The sequence below is a fragment of the Callithrix jacchus genome, chromosome 18, assembly GCF_049354715.1.
Source record: "Callithrix jacchus isolate 240 chromosome 18, calJac240_pri, whole genome shotgun sequence".
In the NCBI taxonomy this organism is placed as follows: domain Eukaryota; kingdom Metazoa; phylum Chordata; class Mammalia; order Primates; family Cebidae; genus Callithrix; species Callithrix jacchus.
This window is the reverse complement of record NC_133519.1, coordinates 20,657,396-20,673,439: the sequence shown is the minus strand read 5'-3', so window position 1 is coordinate 20,673,439 and position 16,044 is coordinate 20,657,396. Positions and strand designations below refer to the sequence as shown.

The following is a 16,044-nucleotide window of genomic DNA, read 5'->3' as shown; positions in this document are numbered from 1 at the left end:
ATGGGGCTGGGAGGTGAGGTGACTTCTCACCCCTAAAGAGCTGGTGGTTTCCTTTGCCTGCTGGTTGAGCCCATGAGGGGAAGCTTCTTTCTGCAGCCAGCTTTGGGACAGTATTTATTGAGTGTCCAGACTCCAGATCTATTGGTCTTCCTAGGTCCTGTTTCAGTCGCTGGTTTAAAAAAACCCCAAAGTATGATTAACCCCAAAGTATAATTATTTACCATCTGAATGGGCTGTAAAGAGAGGGGAAGGCAGAACAGATGCATCCTCTCCACACACTGTGAAGCTCCCCCCAGCCTCCAGCAGCCCTCTCTGAGGAAAAGCCATCTTTTCCTGTGTCATTGTGTGAAGGGCTTCCTCCTTTCTCCCCACCCACTCTCACTTGAGGAGGTCTTTCCATCCTCCCCCGCACCCTCACCCTGAGGGTCCAGACTTTCCCCTCAACCCCACGTAGTGGGTGGCACCTCTTTTTTCTCACCGAACATCTATTTAAAACTTCTTCCACTCCTTTATGTAATACATACTTTCCCATTAAGGAATATTCAGAAAATAAAGAAAAATTGGAGAAAACCAAGCCACCTAAGCTTTCATCTGCCTAAGCAACTGCTGTTACTATTTTGATGTTTTTTTCTTCCAAATTTTTCCATGCATAGATTTTTTTTTAAACACAGCTGTAATCATAGAACACATTAAAATTTGCATTCTAATTTTAAAATTTGTGATGTCATAACATTTCCTAACTTTACAACCCATTGTTGTTGCTGCTGTTGTTGTTGTTTTGAGATAAGCTCACTGTTGCCCAGGCTGGAGTGCAGTAGCACAATTACAGCTCACTGCAGCCTCAACCTACCAGGCTTAAGCAAACCTTCCACCTCAGTTTCCTGAGTAGCTGGGACTACAGGCATGCACCACCATGCCTGGCTAATTTTTGTATTTTTTGTAGAGATGGGGCTTTGCCATGTTGCCTAGGATGTTCTTGAACTCCTGAGCTCAAGTGAACTCCTTCCACTTCAGCCTCCCAAAGTCCTGGGATTACAGACTACCATGCCTGGTCGACCCAAGTTTTTTTTACAAAAAGACTTTTTTTTTTTTTTTTGGAGACAGAGTCTCACTCTGTCACCCAGGCTGGAGTGCAGTGATGTGATCTCGGCTAACTGCAACCTCCACCTCTCTGCAACCTCTACCTCTCTGCAACCTCCACCTCGCAAGTTTAAGAGATTCTCCTGCCTCAGCCTCCCGAGTCGCTGGGATCACAGGCACGTGCTAAAAAGTTGTTATTTTAAATTTTATTTTAGGTTTGGAAGCTACATGTACAGGTTTGTTACATGGGTTTATTTCATGATGCTGAATATAACTCATATTTTTTTTTTTTTTTGAGACAGAGTCTTGCTCTATCACCTAAGCTGGAGTACAGTGGCACAATCTTGGCTCACTGCAACTTCCCCTTCCCTGGTTCAAGAGATTCTCCTGCCTCAGCCTCCTGAGTAGCTGGGATTACAGGGGCCTGCCACCATGCCTGACTAATTTTTTTGTATTTTTAGAAGAGATGGGATTTCACTATATTGGCCAGGCTGTTCTTGAACTCCTGACCTTAAGTAATCTGCCCGCCTCGGCCTCCCAAAGTGCTGGGATTATAAGCGTGAGCCACCGCACCCAGTCTAACCCATAATTCGTAATGTCCGTCTGTGAACAGACCTTCACCTGTGGTGGTCAGGTTCTTAGGCAGTTTCCAGAATTTCACTATTGCAAATAGCAAAATAATGCATCTTTTTGTATGTGAATTTCACAATAGCTATTTTGTTAAGATAGTAAAGAAGACTTTTTGCGAGGGGGGCTCCTACAGTAGGTTTGGAGTAAGGGAAGAGATCTGGCTCAGTTCCTTTACAAGGCCTTTTTGAGAGAAGATACTCTCAATCCCATTCTTGCCCAACAAGCATGTTTTTAAGTTTTTTCAACACTTTCAACACTTTGTGGGGAGGTCTCCATTCAAGATATGTGTCAGGGAGCACATCAAAAGCCGCCAGTCCCCTTTCCCCCCCATGTTTTTCACTTAAGTAAAGAGGTGGTGAGCTCTATGTTGGCAGGGATGTTCATCTTATGTTTCAGACCGATGTAGCATAGGTTTTTTTTTTTTTTTTTGAGATGAAGTTTCACTCTTGTCTCCCAGGCTGAAGTGCAGTGGCATGATCTCAGCTCACTGTAACCTCCACCTCCCGGGTTCAAGCAGTTCTCCTGCCTTGGCCTCCCAAGTACCTGGGATTACAGGTACGCACCACCACACTCAGCAAATTTGTATTTTTAGTAGAGATGGGGTTTTACCATGTTGGTCAGGCTGGTCTTGAACTCCTGACCTCAAGTGATCCAACTGCCTTGACCTCCCAAAGTGCTGAGATTACAGGCATGAGCCACTGTGCCCAACCTCATAGGTTCTTAATAAATATTTATTGAATGAATTAACCATCTTTAACGGTTTACAAGTAATCACTGCCCCGCGTGCCCCACCAGTCTCTACAGCTTGACTCTAAGTCTCCCATATTAGATTTAAAATGTGACTTTAGACTCCATCTCTTTATTGGGATGGGCTCTGGCATAGCCTTTAGACCTAGGCTTTTCTTTTGCAGCACAAGTGCATGAATGAAGCCTGGCTTGGGGTCATCGTCCTTGGGCCATACATGCTTCTGTGTCTCCATCATAGTATCTGCCAAACATTATCATCTGCCCTGGATTCTTCATCTTTGTGTGCTTTGACATTCACGTCCTGTGGATCCACACCTGGCCCTCAGGGAATCTGTGGTCAGGCCTATGGCAACTGCTCATGAAAGTAGTTCATTCATTTGGAGCCAATTTCATGAGAGCAAAGAGCATGTCTGATCAATTAGTGTAAGCTGAGCATAGTGCCAGGCACATAGTTTACGGAGCCAATGAATACATCCATTTTTATCAGGTACATCTGCTTCTGCTGGACATGTCTGTCTGTTTTGGTCTTCTTACTCTCCTGGTAGCAAGACTGTTGGTATAATCCTGATGTCCAAGCCCTGGGATGGAATGAAACTCCAGACACTGACCTGGAGCCTTCATTAATATGACAGGCTGTCATTAATATGTGTGACGCGGCATTTACCTTTTTATAGGACCACTTTTCTAAGCACTTTTCTTGTGGTTTGCTGACAAAATTCACAATCCCATTTTGGGGATGGGATAAACCTTCTGGGTTTGAGGAAATTTCTCAGCAGTGGATGGAATTATGAACTCCCAAATCTAAAGGAGCATCAAGGATAGTTTATCCTGGAAAAAAGTCAGTGTTCTTCATTATTCCTTGGCATTTCTAGTCAAATCAATGAATTCTTTCGATTGTTTTCTTTGGGCTGAGACTTGGTTTTTTTGGACAGAGACTTAGGGGTGTACACTGCTGTCTAGATAACATTCTCATAGGTAAATTGCCTTGGTGTGTCTGGCATCGTGAGCAGTGAGTGGGGACTTTCCATCTGAAAACAGAAAATAAGAAAGCAGAGTGAGGGAGGAGAACAGGGCTCTGGATCTTCCATGGAGACCCCGGCACCCAGGAAACTTTATTTCCAAGGTTACCCAACCCAAATCGGCTGCCACACTTGCTCCCACTGGTTAATCTTAATCACCCCTAGCTTAGAGAAACTATTCTTTAAATTTAACCCATATTTATTTTGTTGAATGTTTAATGAACTGAACTTTCCTTGTAATAGTTCATGAAACCAACATTTTCTATTACTAAGGAAATTGTTTTAATGATTCTTATCTTTTTGGATCTGTTCAGGAGAGGACTAGAAAGGAGACAGAAAGGTACCATTATTTCTGCCAACCATATCCTGTGAAGGAATAAGCATTAAAGCTACTGAATTAGTAGTTTAAGTGAGGAGAGGATGCAGACCAGATGTAACATAGTTGGACTGCAGGTGAAAAGTAGAAATCTCTCTCTCCTACAGTTTACTGTTGGCTCAGGAGCAAACTGGAGTCTCCTTCCCAGCTATTCTCTTCATTCCATGCATAACCTAAGCCTGGTCTTGTTCCTCATCTATAACCTCAGTCAGAAGCCTTTTGATTTTCTCTATTATTCCTATCTAGAACCTCTCTCCTACTCCATTTGTTTCAGATTGCCCAGTTCGACTCCTAAAACACAATTTTCTTCCATCCCCCATGTTCTCATATTACCCTAAGCAAAGGGAATGGGGAATTACTAGGGTACTTTTTGATACCAGAGAATATGAAATTCCTGGGCCCCAAGAAATTTTGACCTACATATGAAGCAGGAAAAGAAACGGAACCATTAAGATGAAATTCAGCTCTAAAGCTTCTTACCTTTTTGGGTATTTCCACTGTGGAATAAACTGTATTTGCTGGATCTTCCATTGGGATTGTTCTCTATTAAAAAAACAAACAACAAACAAAAGAAATCATCACCCTCCTCCTGAGTCACATAGACAAGGCCAGAGAGACACTGAGAATCCAGGGAGGGGAAAGCTGGGAGGGGAGGAGATGGGGAAAGGAAAGGAGGGTTCTGGAACAGGGAGGGGTAGTAGGAAGTTCTCTTGTTGGTGACTGCTGTTATAATAATTTTTGGTAACTTTTTTCAGGAGGCCATTGCATTATTTTTAAACTGTATTGTGTTTAAATGAATCTCAAAAATATGTAAGATACATATACAAGTCTCATTAGCTAGAGCCTCCTAAAAGGATTAAAGGATAATTTGAAGTAATATGGCTAATGCTCAAATAAACTTTTCCGACGGTCAAAGGGCCCTTGGAGAAAATCAGGAAAGACTAATGGAACAAAATAAAACAAGAACAACAATAACGAAAACTCCTTCCCAACCACAGGTAAATATCCTGGGTTGGCTAAGTCTATTCCTAAACATCCAGGGCAGTCCTGCAGCCCTATGGGGATGCATCTTAAGCAGGGAAGGAAAGAACATGGCAATAAAGAATAAATTTTGATTTAAACCAGTTAAATGGAGCACAAAGAAGCCTCCCTTGTGAGAAAGGAAAGAGCGCTTAGAATACTAATGACTTTGGTAACATTTCCTCTTTGTAGGGCGTAAACGTAGGTAAATGTTGTAGGCAAATAAATGTAGGAAGATGCAACCTGACTGAGACGCACCAAAGGTTTGAGTAAAACTGGGGTTTTGAGATCCAAAGTATTTTTATTTATTCACTGTTTGGCCGTTGTGATAAAGGGCTCTATGACCTCTAAAGAGCTAGCCCAGCCTGGGCTGCAGTGATTGGATTGGCCCTGGGGAGACTTTTGAAGTTGTCTACTTATTTCATTCTCCAAACTGTCTTTTGTTATTTGAGTTTCTTGAAACTTTATTCTTAAGATTTTCTTTTCGGAGACTGCTTTGAATGAACCGTGTTCATTCACTCCACTCAGTGACTACACTTGCAGTGCCTTGAGTGGGGACCCAGAGTCACCACAAGTGCCCTGATCCTTCTCGTGATGGCTCCTTCAGTCACTTCAGAGGAAGAGGCATCTCTAGAGAAGTCTTCTGACACCATGATTCAAACATCCTGTCAAAGTCACACTCTTCTACCCACTGCCTTATGCAAAAGGAATCTGGCCTTTTGAGTGGCCGCTATGAACTGTGGAGGGGGAACAGGTGACTTCATAGATCACAGCATGAGCATTATGAGTCAGAACCAGGTGCTCCAGAGACCACCAGCTTCTTCTGCACAGAAGAGAATCCATGAAGACTTGGAGGAGGCACAGGTGCATTGGGCTTTAAGGCTATATATCCTTACTCCCCTCTTCATTCCCATGTTGCCCAAACCCATGGAAAAACCTCACAAGGAGAGCCTCATAGAGAGGATCAGTCCCCAGGAAAGATGAGAAGGGACTCACATTAGTGTAAGAGATTGTGTCGTACTCTGTGTTCTCTCCAGAATGAGGGCATAAGTTAGGAGTTTCCTCACGAATGTCCATTCTCTTCTTCCCTTCAATGGACTCTAAAAGCAAGTTGGGAGAGAATCAAAGCCATCTCTCCAACCACTCACCACTCCCACTGACCCACCATTTCTCTTGGATGACCCATTTAGGGTGACCAAGCATCCCAGTTTCCTTGTAACAGAAGAGTTTTCAGGATAGAGGACTTTCAGTGTTAAAACTGGGAAAATCCTGAACAAAACAGGGTGCATTGGCCGCCCTCATCACTTCACTTCCTGATCTCTGGATCAAGGTGGTCAAAGTGGGAAGTAGAGAAAGTCAAAGACACTTTCAGAGGGGCTTCCAGGAGGGAAGGGAGATTTCAAAGTCTACAGGTCATACCCAACTGATGTTAGGTTCCTCCCCGTCACCCACATGGATGGTGGGAACCCAGAAGACCAATCAGCAGGGTTTAGGAACACAGCACAGGGTACGGCTGGAGAGAGATGGAGAAGGGCTTCTCCAGGAGCCATGTGTCTAAACTGAGGTGGGTAGTAAAGCAAGGTCTCAAGATGATCCTGTAGAGAGGGTGGGAGTGGTATGTGGGCTCTGACAGGGAAAGGGATAGGAAGGGTTGACTGGAAGATGCTGGTCTGTGGGGACTTCAGAGTTGGAGGCCATCACCTCCCAGGTCAGGGGAGCAGTCAGCAATGTGGGTATCAACAGAAGAGCCACATCAGGATGTCCCTCTGGGAGAAGAAGAGAACTAGGCCTTGGAAAGGGAACTAGGAGAATCATGTCCTCAGGAAAGGCCTCCAGCATTTCTCTACTCCAGAAATAAGGACTGTAGACTGACTGTGTGCTTCTTGAAGCTTCAACACCTCATGCCAAGTCTGGCATACAGCTTTATATGTGCTTGTTGAATCAAGGAAGGAGAAAAGCATGAATATGGGTAAGGACAAAAAATAGTACACACTGTACCTTCTTGTCTCTCTCTCCTTATAAACCAAAGAAATAGCCCCAGAGCAAAGAGAATGAGCAGGCAGGGCACCAACAGGAGACACAGGAGGACCATGGAAGGATTCGGGTCACCAGCAGCACCTTTAAAGAGAGGATGGGTAGAGGTATGGGGAAGGGAGAAAAGTCAGCTCAGAAAAACGACCCAGCCTTTGGAGCACCTGCTACCTTCCTCCCAGCCCGTTGACCACCCAGTAGCCTCCAGTTTCCATGAGCTGAAGAAGGTGTAGGTTCTGGGCAGAGGCTTCTGTGGAGAGGGGAGAGGTAGTTACCTTCACAGAGCTTGCTGGCAAGGATGGGGCTTGAGGAGTTGCTGCTGATGGGGTTCCTGGCGAAGCAGATGAAGGTCATATCACTTTCTCTCCATCTCCAGGAGATGGGGAGGATGGAGCCATTATGGGTTTCACTGGCTGCTTGCCCAAGGGCCTTCCAGGTATAAATCACATCCTGTCCCCCATGTTCCATGTGGCATGTCAGATTGGTCACACAGGTGCCATTCTTATTGCTCTGCAAACCCATGGTGACTTTAGGTCTTGACAGGTGCTCTGTGAAAGAGAAAGGACAACCAGGGGTGGAAACTCTGCCTATAGCTCTCGTTTTTCTGAATGAGCCTTGGATACCTTGGGCCTGAATCTCTCTAGGAGCTCTAGACTGGAGAAAAAGCAGTAATTCAGCAGAATTCTCATTCTTACCTGGAAAGGAGAATGACCTAAGTCTGCTTTCCCACAGGTATATAATAACAGTAACAACAAGAATGACAGAAATAATAACACAGTAAGAATGTAATGCCATTTGCTAAGCATAGCCACATGGGAAGCACTGTGCTAAACGCATGTTAGATGTCCGCTAATATTTTCTATTCTAGAGGCTCCCTAGTCTCTGTCCCCAGGCTTCCCTTTACTAGGAGAGTTCGCTTTACTCTCTAGGAGAAAATAGTATTAGAGTAGGCTTTCTGGCCCCCTTCTCTACCTTGCGCACACTCCCCTGCATCAGAGGATGAGTAATTGGTTCGTTGGGGAGATGGTAAGAGTCTGACACTCATCATTTACCTTTCTCTTCTCATGGGTTTGAGACGTTAAAGATTGCTGTTCAAATGTGGTTTGCCCTTTTCCCTCCTCCCCCAGCTAGTTACCCTGCAGCTAGTTACCCTGCAGAATGCTTATCTTCCTTTGCCTTCAACCATGTCTATATGGAAGACACCTGGATCAGGTGCAGGCCTTCCTCCTACAAGCAAGTCTGGAGGCCCGTCTCCTGATGTCAGTGATACTGTGGCTCAGTGAGTGAGGCAGCTATTCTTCTTGTAGCTGTTTGAGTAATTGTTTTGTAATTTTAACTTCCCTGGATGAGTGCCATAGTCCAGACTTGGGAGGAAGCATTTCTCCTGTCTACATTTACCAGAAATAATGCTGATATTTTTGTCCCCTCCTTCTTGCATCTATATATCAATTGGTTGAAATCTGCAGAGGAAGAGGTGTAATCGATACTTTGGCCAAAAAATCTTCCTAAGGTAGGTATTGCTTTCCTCCCCACTACAGATACGGAAACTAAGACTTGAAGAAGTTAAGTAACTTAGCTAACGTCATGTGACTAAATAAAGAAGCCAGCATTTGACCTTGATCTGTATGATGGCCACTGCACGGATCAGCCATCCACTGCACCACGCTGCTGCTTCTTTTTTTTGAGACAGAGTTTGGCACTTGTTACCCAGGCTGGAGTGCAATGGCGTGAGATCTCGGCTCACCGCAACCTCCGCCTCCTGGGTTCAGGCAATTCTCCTGCCTCAGCCTCCTGAGTAGCTGGGATTACAGGCACGTGCCACCATGCCCAGCTAATTTTTTGTATTTTTAGTAGAGACGGGGTTTCACCATGTTGACCAGGATGGTCTCAATCTGTTGACCTCGTGATCCACCCGCCTCAGCCTCCCAAAGTGCTGGGATTACAGGCTTGAGCCACCGCGCCTGGCCCACGCTACTTCTTATAGCATCTCTGAGTAGTCAGGGACCTCAGGGATCAGCTATATCTATTTCATTCATGAAGGAGTACCCTCTCCCACATTCTTGCCAAGTGTTTATCTGGCCTCTGCTTAAACATTCTCATGTCAAGGAGCTCACCACCTCACCAAGGCAGCCATCCACCATTGGAACGGATTCTGCTCACCGTAGACATGCAGCACATAATTCTGGGTGAAGGGGTTCTGGAGGGATGAGCTGTATATCTTCGCGTGGTAGACCCCTGAGTCATTCTTCTTCAGTTCACTGAGCCTCAGGGAGTAGCTTCCATTTAGGAAGGATACTCTCTCCTTATTACGATTTTGGGTCACTATGATAGTGGGCGCTTCTGGCTGCATGGTGACAAGAAGGGTTGTGTTGAAGTTCCAGACAATAGAGTCAACCTGCTTCACATTGGCCATCAGGGGGAATGTCACGGCTCCACCAAGGGGACCAACCAGCTCTTTCACGGCTTCAGGGGCTGCTGAACCTATAAACACAGGGAACCATAAAATAAACCCGATTCCCTGTCCTTGCCACCAATTACTCACCCACTTTGGGTCCTAGAGAGAGCTGAGAAACCCACTCGGTCCAACACAAGCAGCTCCTGGGAAACCTTTTGGAATTTTCTCACACGAGTTTTCTCAGATGAGAAAACTAAATAGCAGAAATGAAAACAACTTATTTAAGGCTGATAGAAATGCAGAAACTAAGATTAAATCCTTAAAGGTGAGGCAAGGTAGTAACTGTGTTCTCAGGAGGCAGTAACCCTGTGGTGACTCTAGAGTCCATACAACGAGCCTCAGCATTTGCATTGTGATGGAGTTCATTCAAGCAAAGCTATTGCCCTGTAGAGAGCATGTGCATTTTGATATTACTGGTCCTCAAACTGGCCCTTTGCTCATTATAATAAAAATGATAAACGTATCTCTAAAAGTACCAATTTACTTCCTAAGTATCATTTAGGAACATCCATTTTTCCCCTTTGTAATGTATCAGTCAGTACATATATACTTTGGATTACTCAAGCTTTTATCAAATCAACCCATTCAGTAATCTGATTAAAAAAATCAACGATTCTCTCTGCTTCCTTAATATTAAGGCCAGGATGGTTTTTCAACTGCTCTCTTTGTTCATCTTTAGGAGTGTCAAGTCGAAATAGTGCCAGGGAATGTTACAGATAAAATTAATTTTATTCTGAATTTCTGATCAGTTAATGCATTTGTTCTTTTACTTCAACAGCGAAGATGAAAGTGGTAAATATTTTGAAGTCAAATAAAGATGGGGTATCATTTGTCCCTAAGTGGATGCAATTTCTACACTTAGGGCAATCTCTAAGTAATTTCATTTTCACATTTCGTTCTGGAGAAATATTTAAGGTGACGAAGTGGCAAAACGACCAGGATGTGGCTTTAGTTGCTGGCATGTGTGCAATTGCTCCCTTCACCCTTCCACAGTGCTGTATTCTTGGGGTAAGTGACAAGGGACATGACTTGGGTGAGATACAAGAATGTCACCAAATTCATTGTTTCTTGTTAGAATAAAATTGGAGGATGACACAGGGCAAATTACCAATATGAGCCTATAGATAGCATATTGTTCTATCATAAATGTATCTCCAGGGTGAGATGAGGGGGTAACGAAAGGAAACAGTAGCTCCATGCCATTCTCAGAATGCAGGCTCGGAGAATAGGGGCAGGATTGGAGAGTCCAAACCAATTTTGCTTCTTCTTCCCAACTGACTGGGAAATGGGATCCAGAAATAAGAGACTTCTTTTCTGAGCTGTCCAAGGCTGAATTGAAGTTCTTTCTGTGATGGTTTTGCATCTGCAGTGTGTGACCCTATAGAGTTTTACCATATCTAAGCAGGTCACACTTGTCGGATTCAGTCATTCCTTCTTTTAACAAGAATTTATTTAATTCCCATTGTTTAGGAGCCAAGGATATGACTGGAGAGCAAGATAGTCATTATTCTGGCACTCATGGAGTTGGTAGATAGCCACCACTAAATAAGTAACCACATGTGTTATGAAAAGAGAAGATGCTGGAATTGGTGGCTCACACCTGTAATCCAGCACTTCGGGAGGCTGAAGCAGGAGGATCACTGAGGACAGGAGTTTGAGACTGGCCTGGGCAACATAGCCAGACCTTGTCTCTACAAAAAAAATGAAAAAAATAACTAGGCATAGTGGCACTCACCTGTGGTCCCAGATACTTTAGAGGCTGAGGTGAGAGGATCTCTTGAGCCCAGAAAGTGGAGGTTGCAGTGAGCCGTGATTGTGCCACTGCGCTCCACCCTGGATGACAGAGTGAGACCCTGGAGACAGAGTGGATACCAGCCTCTGCCCACAAGGCCCGAGAGGATTGGGTCCCATGATATTCATCCACTCTCCTCAGGTGCCAACCTTTCATCTGAGTCAGTGCAGTGAAGATTATAACGTGCCTCTTCTACAGTCATTTTACCCCTTCCTCTTCCCGTAGAAGCTAGATAGTTTGGGATGCCCAGCTCAGGGGGTAGCCCTCCTCCTGCACAGTAATTAATTCAGGGGTGTCACGTGACATGGGTTGATCGTATAAGGCCAATCAATGATGACAATGTATTACTGTGGAAAGATACGTAGCCGGGACTGCCACTGACGTGTGGCCACCACACAACCAGGCCCCCTCCATCTCCTGATCCTCAGCTCACTTTCTACCTCACACCGTGGTTTGTGCTTTGTCGTCCTCTCTGTTCATCTCAATCTTACTCAAACCTGTAAATTCTAGTTCAAAGCTCTTTCCTGATGAAATCTCCAACTCTTCCTCACGCATATCCCCTGAAACTTTACCACTGATTTCACCTCATTAACACTTTAAATTCTCCAGAAAGAAATACCCTCCCCGTGTGGTAACTGAATATATCATTTTGCTGTGAATTAGCCAATGATTGGTCCACAGGATTAGAGGCAAGATTGCCCAGTGATGGGGTCAGCAAGTCCTGCCCAGAGAGGGGTAGAGATGGCTTCTCCTTCTCCAGCATGTGGCAGAGGGAGAAAGGACTCTGGCCTAAACTGGGAGTCATGACCCTGGATCCATTCTGGTGCCTCCATAGTCATAACAACAGCAACAAACACCTGGTGTCACTCATGGTTTTTAAGCCAGATCCATGGGCATCCTCTCTCCTGATCTTTAGAATAGCCCGTGAGCTAGAGCTTAAGCCCGGCTTTATAACTGAGGACACTGGAGTTTTGAGAAGTGGTGTGACTTTCCAAAAGCCCCCAATGAAGAAGTGTTGGAATAGGGATGAGGAGTTAGTTCCTCCTTCTCAGAGGTCTGTTTTTTCCACTACTGCTTCACCATTTACCACTTCAAGTTTTGGTTTCTGAACCCTCATACAGGAACTAAATAACAACATTTAATTTCCAGGCATTTGGGGAAGATGAAGTGTGAATACAGATTTGAAAGCGTTTTGAGAGGTACAGGCCAGCCTAACAACAAAGTGGGATGTGGGTGACAAGGTCAGGAAATGGCAACACAGAGCAGGCCTTGAGGAGGCTTCCCATCTTTGGTTTTATTTCTGCATGGATAGCTAAAAATGAGAAACAGATACCCCAAAACACCTTTGGATGGCTTCTCAGCAAAGTGAGCCAGAAGGTTAAGATGGCTGTCCCCCGCCTACCTTTGGAGGTGGAGGGAGCTTTGTCTTCTGCCCCAACCAAGACTCAGATGTCTTTGCATCAGGGAAGTCAGCTGTGAGATGCCCTCTAACAGGAAGGGTTAACAGGTCCTGCCCTTTGCCACCTTCCTTTCCTCTTGGTTGTTACCTCCTTTCCTGTCCTGTCCCCTAGAGTCTCAAGAGTTGAGTGGAGGGAAGGAGCCTGATGATGAGGAAGGTACACTATCAGTGCAGTCAGAACCAAGGGGTGGTGACTCAGCAGTAAGCCTACTTTCGGCTTTCCAGTCCCGTCCCCAAGCACTTCTCTGAGCACTTGGTGCCTCTGTCCAAATGCTCTAGTGTGTTATGGCACTCTACTCATGGAAACCACAGACCAGAGTGTCTCAGAGCTGGGAGGAGTCTTAGGGATATTTAGTCTGATCCCATTTCACAGATGAGAAGGCTGATATTCAGAGGGTTATGGTGATGTTTCCCAAGCCAGTGGAAGGTCAGGATTAGGAGCCAAGGCTCCGAAGGCAGGATTTTACAGACTGTGCCCCCCTGCTACCCTAGAAGGCTGTGGCAGTGCCTCAGTGTACTTCTGGGGAGCTCAGGAGGAGGTTTACGGGGTGAGCATAGGCTAGGAGGCTATGGGACTTACCTCCGTTAGAGAGGCTTCTACCACAGAGTCATTTATGAATTTGTCACTGTGTAAAATTTCATTTCATAAAAAGAAACCATGGATTAAACACAAAAAAACCCAAAGTGGTTTGAAATGTATTGAACTTCACTCAAGTTCTCCTTAGTGAATATACTCACAAAAGAGCATTATAATTCAATGCCATGCAAGGCAGTGACAGAGCTGAAAAATTTCCCACTTCAGCCAGGTGCGGTGGCTCAGACCTGTAATCCCAGCACTTTGGGAAGCTGAGGTGGGTGGATCATGAGGTCAGGAGTTTGAGACCATCCTGGCCAACATCATGAAACACTGTCCCTACTAAAAAAACAAAAAAAACAAAAAAAACAAAAATTAGCCAGGTGCAGTGGAGGGCACCTGTAATCCCAGCTACTTGGAAGGCTGAGGCAGAATTGCTTGAACCTGGGAAGCGGAGGTTGCAATGAGCCGAGATTGCACCATTGCACTCCAGCTTGGGCGACAGAGTGAGACTTCATCTCAAAAAAAAAAAAGAAAAGAAAAGAAAAGAAAATTTCGCAGTTCACCACACACCTTTCCCAACACTGTAGCCTTAACCTACCACATTCACATTTACGTTGTCCACCTCTCTGCTTCTTACTCATCTCCTGCCCCGTCTTTGTTTCTTCTGGTTCTTTTCAACACTCTCCTAATTCCTCTCACCCACTTGTTTGTTTTCTTTTTATTGATAGTCTTTTCAACACTACTGTATCATCTGATTATTGGCAAATTATTGTGCCCATTTTTTCAGACAAGAATACTGAGGCCATGAGAGCTGCTCCTTGGCCCCTCTGAGTTTAGCCAGGGTAGCTCCCTGTTGATTCCTCCATGTCCCAGAAACAGAGCTACCTGTCCTTCTTGGGCCTTTCCAGTTTCTACCTCAGATTTATGTACCTAGCGAGGGAAGAAACCCCAATTGGTACTCCCTGAGGAAGATACAGCTCAAATGCACATGTAGTGAGCACCTCTCTGGTGCCACGTCCAGGGATAAGCAGCTTGTGATGAAAAAAGCACTGGCTTTGAAAACTCCAGCTACCTTTTAAATGCTGTGTTATCTTGCCCAAGAAACGTAATCTCTCTGCTGAGTCTAGGTTTCCTCATCTATAAAACAGGGATAAAGACATCTGTCCTGCAGAATTGCAGGAGATGGTATGAAAAACCCCATGGATGTAGTAGCATAATAAATGGTGATTACTTTAATAATTATTTTGCATTCGATATGTCATTTAAAATGTCAGAAACATTCTGCCGCTTAGATTTCATTCTCTGTTACACACCTGGGAAGAGCAAGGCTCAGAGGGAAAGAGTAACTTGCCCACAATAATACAGCTACTAAGTCAAAGTTCCAGGGTAATCTCTGCCTCCTTTCAGCCTCAGGAGGTGCACTACACAGGCTGCCCACAGCCGCCAGAGCAGGACAGAGCAGGACCTGCATGGCAGTTTTTCATACTTGTGCCCTTTCGCCCACTGGTGGACACCTGGTGCTTTCAGAATTTCTGTCGTTCCCCACAACCCTCCACGCTATTTCCCTCAAGTTCCACTTCTGCTCACCGTTTTCATTCAGGGAGTGGCTTTTTTTTTTTTTTTTTTAAAGTGAGAGCCTATTTCAGAACCACCTGGTACTTCTGATGAATCCCAAGGTATTTTCCCAAAATACAAACTTCTGTTGAATACAAAGCAGGTCAGAGTCTGCTGAGGCTGATCACTTAGCAAGGCCAGGTGATGCAGGGGAGAGGACTGGGGACACCAGTTGCCTGTGTGGTCTTGGGCAGGTCACTTCAGGCAGGCTCAGGTGCACATACACATAATGAAGCAGTTATGTGAAGTCCCCAGAGGGTGACCTCATGGTGGTACTCCATGAGATTGAAGACAGAAGAGATATTTCTCACTTACGGGGCTCCTTTTTGAGAGCCCTTAGGATACAAAAATCTTCAAAGACTGGAATACCCCTGACAGGTGCAGAACAGTCCTGGGTCCTCCATGGATTAAACATAAAGTGTCTATGACATGAGTTGGCTCTCTAAGTAGAGACTGATTAGATTGCTTGAATAAGGAGAGAAAATTCAAGTGGTTGTTTCCATTTATATTGTTATGTATAACCAGTTTTATAAATACATTTATAAGTAAATAAAATATATAACTGTACAGTTATTTTGCTCTTAAAGTTGCTCTCAAAAGGAGGGGAGGCTAGCAGATAAAGTTTCTGAGGCCCAGGAAACCTTAAACATTCCTTATCTAACTCATGGCAGAATCTGGATTAGAAAAATAGTCTCTGATACCCAGCACCACTTCTTTCAGATCCTTCATTCCTGGAACAGTCAGTAGGGGAGACCATTCCCACAGCCATTTTCCCCTCTCCCTCTAGTCTCTTCCTGACCCGAGATTCAGAGATCAGAGGTTAGTAAAAAGCAAATGTTAGAAGAGAACACAGAGCCTCCTGAGTTGAGCCAGAGGCCCAGAGTGGAACAAGAAACCTGGAACTACACTTCAGGATGGGGAAGACAGGAAAGTGGAAGAGATTCTGGCTGGACTCACCTGTGAGCTGCCAAAGGATGTACATGAGGGTGAGGGATGTTGGGGAGCCAGCCATATCGCTCTCTGGAAGTCAGCCACTGAAATGAAGCCACTTCTCTCTTCCTCAGCTGATGTGTAAAAGAAGTAGGAGGGGTCACGACATAAACACGTGAAACTGAGTAATTCTTACCTACTTTAGAGTGAATGTAATATTTTACTTTGCCCCAACAATCTATGACAGATTCAGTTGCTCCCCATCTTCATCAGCATTTAGTATATTTCCATTTTATATTTTAGCTGTTTTAATA

At 44.7% G+C, this 16,044-nt stretch overlaps 1 protein-coding gene across 3 annotated transcripts; it reads right to left on the bottom strand.

Annotated features, from left to right (window-relative positions):
- Positions 1-1,767: 1,767 nt before the first annotated feature.
- SLAMF7 (SLAM family member 7) lies at positions 1,768-15,844 on the bottom strand. Of its 3 annotated transcripts, XM_002760177.6 has the most exons (7): positions 15,758-15,844; positions 9,064-9,384; positions 7,179-7,451; positions 6,871-6,990; positions 5,869-5,972; positions 4,333-4,395; positions 1,768-3,485 (listed from the first exon to the last, which is right to left on the bottom strand). In XM_002760177.6, exons 1-7 carry the CDS (start codon positions 15,810-15,812, stop codon positions 3,414-3,416), a joined length of 1,008 nt encoding a protein of 335 aa, XP_002760223.4. In that variant the 5' UTR covers positions 15,813-15,844; the 3' UTR covers positions 1,768-3,413. The 3 variants fall into 3 exon arrangements, with proteins under 3 accessions (XP_002760223.4, XP_008982992.4, XP_054103648.2); XM_008984744.5 differs by lacking the exon at positions 5,869-5,972; XM_054247673.2 differs by lacking the exon at positions 9,064-9,384 and having other exon boundaries at positions 6,871-6,992; positions 7,142-7,451.
- Positions 15,845-16,044: the final 200 nt, after the last annotated feature.